Source organism: Nicotiana tomentosiformis, chromosome 4, assembly GCF_000390325.3.
Source record: "Nicotiana tomentosiformis chromosome 4, ASM39032v3, whole genome shotgun sequence".
NCBI lineage: Eukaryota > Viridiplantae > Streptophyta > Magnoliopsida > Solanales > Solanaceae > Nicotiana > Nicotiana tomentosiformis.
In genome coordinates, this window is record NC_090815.1 from 27,371,160 (window position 1) to 27,381,683 (window position 10,524).

The 10,524-nt window shown below is 38.7% G+C and overlaps 1 protein-coding gene across 1 annotated transcript; it reads left to right on the forward strand.

The window, feature by feature from the left end:
• Positions 1-3,659: 3,659 nt before the first annotated feature.
• On the forward strand, positions 3,660-4,118 carry LOC138909403 (uncharacterized). The gene has a single exon (XM_070200603.1). It carries the CDS (start codon positions 3,660-3,662, stop codon positions 4,116-4,118), a length of 459 nt encoding a protein of 152 aa, XP_070056704.1.
• Positions 4,119-10,524: the final 6,406 nt, after the last annotated feature.

Genomic DNA, 10,524 nt, shown 5'->3' on the forward strand with positions numbered 1-10,524 from the left:
TGGTCAATCTTGTCACTATCAAGCTCTATTTCTGGAATTACAAAGTATAAGCTTGCCATATATGTGTCTTGTGTGCCTTTGCATTTAGCATGATCCTGTTTAGAGCTGTTAATGGCTACAACTCTAAGAACTAAGGGATTAAATTGTTGTATGAGTATTGTATCACCTACATAGCTAAATTTAATGTCCTGTGGGTAAGTAAGTTATTCATCGGGCCTGAAGATGGGGCCATGGGTGTTGTTGGACCGGGGCATTGGATTCAGGTGCACTCTAGATATCTTGTGAGCCTGTGGTTTGGCCCTGTTGTTTTTCCAGAGAGTATGACTATTGAAGGTTTGGGATATTTCTGGGTTATTTTTATATTGGGCATGTAACTGCTTTGGTAATAACTTGTAATAATGAACAATTGGGGATTAGTGATAATATGCTAGAATTGTATGTAATTGGATATGGTTTACCCCTACTTTGGTGTGTTTTTAGGTGTTTTGAATGTTGAAGATGACCAATCGAGCTTTGTTGTTGAAGTTTATTATGTAGGAAGCCAAGAGTGAAGAATATAGGTGATTTGAGCAAAAATGAAGCTAAAAGGCAATTTTTGAAGAAAAGGAAAATCGGACCAGGTAGTGAAGTAACTTCGAAAAGCACAGGGAAAGCACAGAAAAATCTGGAAAACACAATCAGGCCATGTGCGAAGCACAGTTATAGCACAAGGGAAAATTTGCCTGCGTTTTATATTGAGGGGCAACTTAGTCAATTTTCTTAGGGACGTGATATAAAAGCTTTCAACCCTAATTGCCGCTAGACACTTGACCTGAGAAGGCAAGAAACACCATTGTTGAAGCAAAGTTGAGCCCGAAAGATCCTCAAGTTCATTCAAGAAGACGAATCGAAGAGTTTCTCTCTATTTTTCTATCTTTATTTCTATGAATATTGGTTTGAAAATGGTTGAGTAGTGGTATGAGTAGCTAAACTCTCTTATCTAAGGTTTGATGGAACCTATTGGAGGATGATTTTCTACTACATTTAATATAGATTTGCCTTTGATTTTTCTCTACTTGTTCAACTACATTTTCGTTGTTGTTAATTGAAGAGCTCTCAATTAACTGTTCTTATTTAGTGTGTATATTGCTCAAGAGAGAGTACACATTTAGGTAGTTATTGAACAACATCACTCCTAACGTAGTTAAAAGATCAATACGGAAGGTTCAAAGGCGACATTAGAGATAACGAAGCCTTGGTGCGATCATAGTGAGCGGTAAATTAGTGCCATCTAGCGTAGTTTGAGAGAATACATATAGTAAATTGTGGTAGTTGCCCGAGAGAGAGATATGACAATCAAAGTACTCACGATTGATACAGAATATTTAGGCAAATTCATAGAAAACGTAGTAGGAAAGATTCCGACAATTGGGGAAATCATAACTTTAGACTTTTCCAAATCTTGTCTACAATATTTGCTTTGTTAGTTATAAATTACTGCATTTTTAATTACTTTGATCTTAGTTAGTAAACTCCCAAATTTTTATATAATATTTCTGAAGGTTGATTACTTGAATTCGTGCAAAACTATTAGCTGTAATTAGCACGCGGATTCGACTCCGGACTTGTAAACCGGATTATATTTGCAACGATCACTTAGACCTTTTTATAAGGCATAGTTGGGTGTGATCAAATTTTGGTGTTGTTGCCAGGGAAAGCAACAGTGTTACTAATTACAGATATAAGAATTTTAGGATTCTTAGTTTAGTCAATTTTCTCCATTTTTATTCATTACATTGAAATTCTAATGTTTGTGGTCTTGTGTGTTATAGGTGTATGCCTAGAAACTCTTCATGAACTGATGAATTGTTTGAAGCATTACCGGATCCTGAGAAAACTTTCAAGGCATTAAATCGTGCAAACAAGAAATACAAACAACATCATCACACAAGAGAACAAATTGAACCAGACATGGGTGACGCTTTAGATGATCAAAACAATGTGAATGACCCGAACAATCAGGGTGTGGCACCTCTTGTGCTAGAAGTAGCTTTGTATGATTGGGCATAACCCACCGCTGAAAATTTGACAACTGCAATTGCAGTCCCTCAGATACAAACAGAGTCATTTCAAATCACAAACAACATGCTACATCTATTGCAGAACAAAGGGTTGTTCTCCTGGTCTTACAACAAAGACCCAAAACAATATCTGAAGAATTTCTTATCAATTTGTTTCACTCAAAGACAGCCGAATATGACACCAAAGCAATCAGATTGTTATTGTTTCCATTCTCAGTGACAGGAGAAGCCCAGATTTTACTTAATTCGCTCCCCATAAATTCCATCACCACTTGGGAGGAATTGGTCAAGCACTTTTTGAATGAGTTCTACCCACCCAATAAGACCACCAAGCAAGTTGATGAAATATTGAGCTTCAGGCAGAGACCAACTGAAACATTGCAAGAAATGTGGGAGAGGTCCAAAGGTATGCTGGTTAAGTGTCCAGATCATGACATTCCAGATCAGATGTTGGGACAATAGTTTTACATGGGATTAACAGATAGCTTGAAGGCCAATATTGATGCTTCAACAGGTGGAGCATTTTTGTGCAAGACATTTAGAGAATGTAAGGTCCTGCTAGATAAAATGGCTCAAAACTCAAGCTGGATGACAAGAGACACTACAATCACCCCTATATTTCACTCAGTAGCATTGGACTCGAACAACTCTATAGCCGGGAATATGACTACTCTTATGACGCAAATGAGTATCCTCACCAAGAAGATTAATGAATCATACCAGAATTAAGTACACATAGTTGACACGTCTAATGGGGGATAATGTACACCATGCATTAGCCAACCATACGTGTGCTCTTGGAGTGGTGAAAATGACAACCAAAACCCTCAGGGGAATATGAACTATGTGGGCAACTATGGAAGCCAAAGGCAAGGTGGTCAAAATTGGGGGCAGCAGAATCAGCAATATAGACCAGCACAACAACAATATAATAACACCAATAATCCTGGAGCTATGCGACCACAGGGTCAGGTAGTGCCTTACCAAAGGCAACAGGGATACAATCAGCAAAATCAGCAGCTAGCTTATCAACAGCCGCAACAACAACAGCTAATGAAAAAAGATGATGGGATGTCTAAAATTAAAGGAATACTGCAACAATTGATTGGGTCTAATGGAAAAATGTTATAGGTGGTGGAAGCACATGAGTCAGTGATAAAAGGCATTGAGATTCAATTAGGGCAGATATCTATGGCTCTAAATAATCGTCCCCAAGGGACTTTACCTGCAGACACATATGTCAATCTAAAGGAGCAGAGCCCGAATCAGCTTATGGCAGTGAGTTTGAGAAATGGTAGAGATCTTGATTTAGAGCAAGAAATCGCTCGTGAGAACCAATCAACTGAAACACTTGTGTCAGTGTCAATTGAGGTAGATGAGTCAACTGAGCTAACAGAAGTAAGAGTGCAACAAGCCCAAGAGGAAATAAACAAGGAAAAAGAGGTTTCGAAGGAGATTGAGAAAGTGCAGGAGAAGGCATTAGAAATAATGCCTAAGCAGGATCTAACTCAAGCTACAGGAAAGAAGCGACCTCCGGCACCCTTCCCGTAGAGGTTGGCCAAATATCAGAAAGATGAGAAGTATAAAAAGTTCATAGAAATGCTGAAGCAAATTCAGGTAAACATTCCTCTAATTGATGCTTTGAGGGAGATGCTCGGTTATGCAAAAATGATAAAGGACTTGATGTCTCGTAGGTTTGACTTTAAAGACTTGGAAACTGTCACATTGGCACAGACCTATAGTGCTGTTGTGACAAGACCTATAGTTGAGAAGCTATCCGACCCTGGAAGCTTCATAATTCTATGCACCATATGTAGCTATGCATTCGCCAAAGCATTGTGTGATTTGGGGGCAAGCATAAATCTGATACCATTATCAATCTATAAAAAGTTAGGGATTGGACGAGCAAGGCCCACATCTATGTTACTACAATTGGTTGACCGAACGTTGAAAAGGCCATCAGGTATACCTGATGATGTACATGTGCAAGTTCGAAAATTCGTGTTTCCAGTAGATTTTGTCATTCTAGACTGCCGGTTGATGAGGAGATTCCCATAATTTTGGGAAGGCCATTCTTGGCCATAGGAAGAGCTCTGATTGATTGTGAAATGGGGGAGCTGAAGATGAGGCTGAATAATGAAGAAATAACATTTAATGTGCAAAAGTCTATACGGTGACCCAGTGAGTTTGCAAATTGCTCTTTGTTAGACACGGGGGATGTAATCATGGAGAAAGATGATGAGGCACTTAATGCAAAAGACCCTCTAACAGCCTGCCTTATGAACTTAGAAGAAGTAAATGGTGAGGACTTGGCAGAATAGGTGTTGGCTATTAAAGGGCAAGGGTACTGGAAAAGAGAGCTCGAACTTGAGCCTTTACACTCGAAAGAAATAAAGATCCCTCCAGCCAAGCCATCGATCGAAGCGCCACCACAATTGGAGATGCAACTGCTACCATTTTACCTCGGGTAAGCTTTCTTGGGACCTGACTCGACTTTACCTATTATTATCTCATCTGGTTTGTTAGATGTGCAGGTAGAACAACTTTTGCAGGTGTTGAAAGAGTGCATGACTGCAATCGGTTGGACCATCGCAGACATTAAAGGTATTAACCCGGCCTTCTGTATGCATAATATTCTACTGGAAGATGGACACAAACCTTCTAGAGAATATCAAAGAAGGCTAAACCAAAACATGAAAGAGGTTGTAAAAAAGAAAGTGATCAAGTGGTTAGATGCAGGAATTATTTTTCCCATATCTGATAGCAATTGGGTTAGGCCAGTTCAGTGTGTGCCAAATAAAGGTGGGATGACTATTATGCAAAATGAGAACAACGAGTTGATCTCAACGTGAATTGTCACGGGATGGCGAATTTGTATGGATTACAGAAGATTGATCAAATGCTAGATAGATTGGCAGGGAGGTCTCATTTTTGATTCTTGGATGGATACTCGAGGTATAATCAGATATATATTGCCCCGAAAGATAGACAGAAAACGTCATTTACCTATCCATATGGAATTTACGCTTTTCGGAGAATGCCGTTTGGCCTATGCAATGCACCCGCCACATTCCAAAGGTGCATGATGGCCATCTTCACACATGGTAGAGGACATAATTGAGGTTTTCATGGTTGATTTCTTAGTGGTGGGAAATGCTTTTAATTATTGCCTTAGAAATCTTAAAAGAGTACTGCAGAGATGTATGGAGACTAATCTGGTGCTAAATTGGGAAAATGCCATTTTATGGTACAGGAAGATATAGTCTTGGGAAACCTAGTGTCAAGTAAGGGTATTGAGGTGGGCCGTGCCAAGATTGATGTAATAGAGAAGCTGCCACCACCCACTTCCGTCAAGGCAATAAGAAGTTTTCTTGGTCATGCCGATTTTTATAGGCGGTTCATAAAAGATTTTTTTAAGATTGCTAACCCTTTCTGTAAATTGCTTGACAAAAAATCACCCTTTTGTATTTTCTGATGACTGCAGGGTAGCTTTCGAAGGATTGAAGAAGAGGCTAGTGTCTGCACCTATCATAGTTACACCCGATTGGGAGCAACTATTTGAGCTGATATGTGATGCAAGTGACCATGCCGTGGGAGCAGTACTTGGACAGAGAAAAGATAAAATCATGCATCCAATCTACTATGCAAGTAGAACATTGAATGTCGCTCAACTGAATTACACAGTGACAGAAAAAGAGATACTAGCAGTGGTGTTCGCATTTGACAAATTTTGGTCCTAATTGATAGGCTAGAAGGTAATTGTCTATACTGACCATGTTGCTCTCAGGTACCTAATTGATAAAAAGGAAGCAAAGTCGCTCCTAATTCGATGGGTTCTACTGCTGCAAGAGTTTGACTTGGAAATTCATGACCTAAAAGGAACGAAAAACCAAGTTACCGATCACTTGTCCAGGCTTGAAGGAGCTGAAATGAAGGTTGAGGTGGAAGAGATCATGGAGACTTTCTCAGACGAACATTTGTTAGCCACGAGCCTTGAGGTAGCACCATGGTATGCAGATATTGGAAACTACCTGGCAAGCGGTATTGTTCCCTATGACTTATCTTATGTGCAGAATAAAAAGTTCTTTTGTGATTGTCGCATGTATTTCTGGGATGAACCATATTTGTTTCGAATTTGTATTGATAACATGATCCGGAGATATATTCCCGAGATAGACCAAACTTCTGTTTTGCAGGCATGTCATGCTTTGCCTTATGAAGGTCATTTTGGAGTAGTAAGGACAGCTGCTAAAGTTTTGGAGTCGGGCTTCTATTGGCCGACGTTGTTTAAAGATGCACACTTTTAGGTAAAGAGATGTGATGAATATCAAAGGACGGGGAGTATTTTCCGTCGACATGAGATGACCATGAACCCAATTCAAGAATTGGAAGTATTTGATGTATGGGGAATCGACTTTATGGGACCATTTGTTAGCTCATACAACAATAAGTATATACTCGTAGTAGTGGACTATGTCTCGAAATGGGTAGAAACTGTAGTACTCCCAACAAACGATGCAAAAGGAGTTATTGGTTTTCTAAGAAAAAGTATCTTCACCCGATTTGGCACTCCAAGAGCTATAATCAGTGATGGTTGAATTCATTTCTGCAATAAAGCTTTTGCAAGGCTACTAGAAAAGTTTGGAGTTCGCCATAAGGTTTCCACGCCTTACCTCCCGTAAACGAGCAGGCAAGTGAAAGTGTCCAACAAAGAAATCAAAAGGGTCCTGACCAAGACAGTGAATGCTACTCAGACTAATTGGGCAAGGAAATTTGATGATGCATTTTGGGATTACCGCACAGCATTTAAAACTCTAATCGGTATGTCCCCGTACAAAGACTTATGGGCATTGCGGCAGTTGAATTTGGATATGGAAACTGCGGGCACAAATAGAGTTACAAAGTTGCATGAACTGGAGGAATTATAGTTCCAGGCATTTGAGAGTACAAGATTGTATAAGAAAAGGATGAATATGATGCACGATAAGCACATTCTAGATAGGAACTTCAAACCCGGAGATCTGGTATTGTTATACAACTCGAGATTTATTTTCGGATAAGCTGAAATCTAGATGGTCGGGACCATTTAAAGTTGTGCAAGTGTTCCCAAATGGAGCTATAGAAATTGAGTCTGAAGGTGGAACTAACAGGTTTAAAGTGAATGGGCAAAGGTTAAAACACTACCTTGGAATGATTAAAGAAAAATGAGAGAAAGATGTGATGTACTTGAAAGAACCCCAATATGTGAGCGAAACGGAATCCTAAAAGCCTGCGTCGTGCCACGACGTTAAACAAGGCATTGCGTGGGAGGCAACCCACGACTTTAAGTCATTATTAGTATTTTTTTTTTTGTTAGGGTAAATTAATTTTAGTTGGTTAGTTTGTTTGTTTTGTAGGATTAATACACAGCTGTGAAGTCCGTTGAGCAAATAAGGTCACCCAAGAAGGGATTAGATTGAAATTTTTACGAATTGTTATAAATATTTAAAATAAATGTGTAACAGTGTGCTAAGAGAGTATAGCACAGGGATAGCACAACAGGTAAGCAATTTTTTTTTCCTGAAGTCTAAAAAAAAATGCAGCCTTCTCTCAAATAAACCCTTCTCCTTAATTCCCCACTTCAATACTTCGAAAAGAACCCAACCCCTCGCTACATACCTCCCCCTCTCTCAAATATTCTCCCCCACCGATGCTACTCCGTCCAGTGCCCACCACCATCCGGCGACCTTGTAAGTGTCTCTCTCTCCTCTTCTCTTTTGCATATGTATAGTTCAACTTGGGATTGAAGTTGAATGGCGTAGCATAATTATCGGCGACGATTCTTGACTCTATGATTGCAAAAGATGCAAGTTCTGAGTTAAGCACACCAACTGTTTGATAATTTCCCTCAACAACGAAATGGTAGCTTTTGCGAAGTCTGAGTAGCGAGTGTGGAGGACATCAGTGACTCTGATGTTGGCGACTCTGACTACGATACTTAGAGGGAGTTTTTCTTCACCCCTGTTCTTTATTTTGCTGCATTGGGGACATTGCAGATTCTTAAGTGTGGGGTGGGGGAATATCTTATTTGTAGTGTAGTTTAATGTTATTTTTAGCATAGTAATCTCATTGGGTTTTCTTGCACTTGGTTCTTTCCCAGTGAGTTTTTCTTTTGCACCAAGCATTTTTCTTTCTTTCCTTCTATTTGTAATATGTATAAAATAAAATAAAAAAAAAAAAGATAGAGAGAACTTGAAGCAAAGAGAATTCACTCATTAAAAAGCTGTATTTTGTGAGGGTTACCTAAGTTGTCTTGAACCTTCTTTTTGAGCTCATATTTTTACATTGACGATGAAAAAAAGTGACTTGTAAATCCCATGTATATTGTGTGTGAGTCTTTGTTGTGCATTTCTGTGTACGCATATCAGTCTAGAACTTGCCCTGCCTGTTGTTTGAGGCGAAATCTTAGGAAGTTTTAATCCTTAGAGTGAGAGTATGCCTTCTTTGATATAAATCACTTATGCCTAAATTAGCCAACCAAATGAATGAATATCCCTAGCATCCTAATTTGCGCATATTAACCTTTTCTTTGGCAACTCATGTTATAAGCCATGTCCATTTTGCATTAATCTCTCTGGTTAACCCATCTTCCCCTTAACTAATTTAGGTTGTGTGATTGGGCAGAAGTTGTGGTTATGAGAAAATATTATGCACTTGGAAACTCAAATTTGCAACAAAGAATAAAAGTTAAGTCCCTTGATACTCCCTTTTTGAAGATCCGTTAATTAAAAAACAAGAAGATGTAGTTGGGAAAAGTAAGAGGGAGACAAAAGAAAATAATAAGTTGGGACTTTGGTGCTTGAGCTGTGAAAAGAAATGTGGAAAGTGTCTATAGAGAAAAGAGTGGGAGACGTAGAAGTTAGTGATGCTTAAAGTGTTTAGGGGAAGATTTAGTCACTATATAACCAAAAGTATTTATGCCTTACCCCAAGACAACATTAAAGCATTGAAAAATCCTACTTTACTATGGATTGAGACTCCTACATTAGTGAATAGTGATAGAATGGGCAAGCTTATGGTACCGTATATGTTGCATGTAAAATTCCTTGATGAGTATGAGTGTTTTGTTTTATATGCCCTAGTGCTTGTGATTTGTTACTATAGATGTGTGTTTTGGGGGCATTTCTTTGTTTGTGAGGTACTACGGGATTTGTGAGGAGCTAAGTTTCGAGTTTCAATAGATAAATCTGAGCAAAAGAAAGGTGTTCACTCTTGTGGTTGATATCTCTGAATAATTGCTTGACAGGGAGTTTGAATGAGCTTGACTGCTTCTTTGTGATTTGTCTGTGATATCATGTGTTTGCTCGAGGACAAGCAAAAATCTAAGTGAGGGGTGGTGATATTATGCTAGAATTACATGTAATTGGATATGTTTTACCCCTACTTTGGTGTGTTTTTAGGTGTTTTGAATGTTGAAAGATGACCAATCGAGCTTAATTGTTGAAGTTTGTTATGTAGGAAACCAAGAGTGAAGAATAGAGGTGATTTGAGCAAAAATGAAGCTAAAAAGCATTTTTTGAAGAAAAGAAAAATCAGACCAGGCAGTGAAGTAACTTCGAAAAGCACAGAAAAATCTGGAAAACACAACCAGGCCATGTGCGAAGCACAGCTATAGCACAAGGGCAAATTTGCATGCGTTTTATCTTAAGGGACAACTTAGTCAATTGGCTTAGGGACGTGATATAAAAGATTTCACCCCTGATTGCAGCCAGACACTTGACCTGAGAAGTCAAGAAACACCATTGTTGAAGAAAAGTTGAGCCCGAAAGATCCTCAAGTTCATTCAAGAAGACGAATCGAAAAGTTTCTCTCTACTTTTCTATCTTATTTTTATGAATATTAGTTTGACAATGGTCTATGTATTTTTGAGTAGTGTTATGAGTAGCTATACTCTCTTATCTAAGGTTTGATGGAACTTATTGGAGGATGATTTTCTACTACATTTAGTATAGATTTGCCTTTGATTTTTCTCAACTTGTTCAACTACATTTTCATTGTTGTTAATTGAAGAGCTCTCAATTAACTGTGCCTATTTAGTGTGTATATTGCTCGAGAGAGAGTATACATTTAGGTAGTTGTTTAACAACATCACTCCTAACGTAGTTGAGAGATCAATATGGAAAGTTTAAATGCAGGATTAGAGATAACGAAACCTTGGTGTGATCGTAGTGAGCGGTAAATTAGTGCCAGCTAGCGTAGTTCGAGAGAATACGTCTAGTAAATTGTGGTAGTTTCCCGAGAGAGATCTACGACAATCAAAGTACTCACGACTGATAGAGAATATTTAGGCAAATTCATAGAAAACGTAGTAGAAAAGATTCCGACAATAGGGCTCTTAATCTCTCACTAACTTATAACGACTCTATTATAAGCCACTTTGTAATAACTCTATTACAAAGACTTACAACTCGACTAACTCTAGCAA

Bases quoted from the DNA above. Each gene is read 5' to 3' on its own strand.
- LOC138909403 (XM_070200603.1), top strand. From the start codon at position 3,660: ATGCTGAAGCAAATTCAGGTAAACATTCCTCTAATTGATGCTTTGAGG.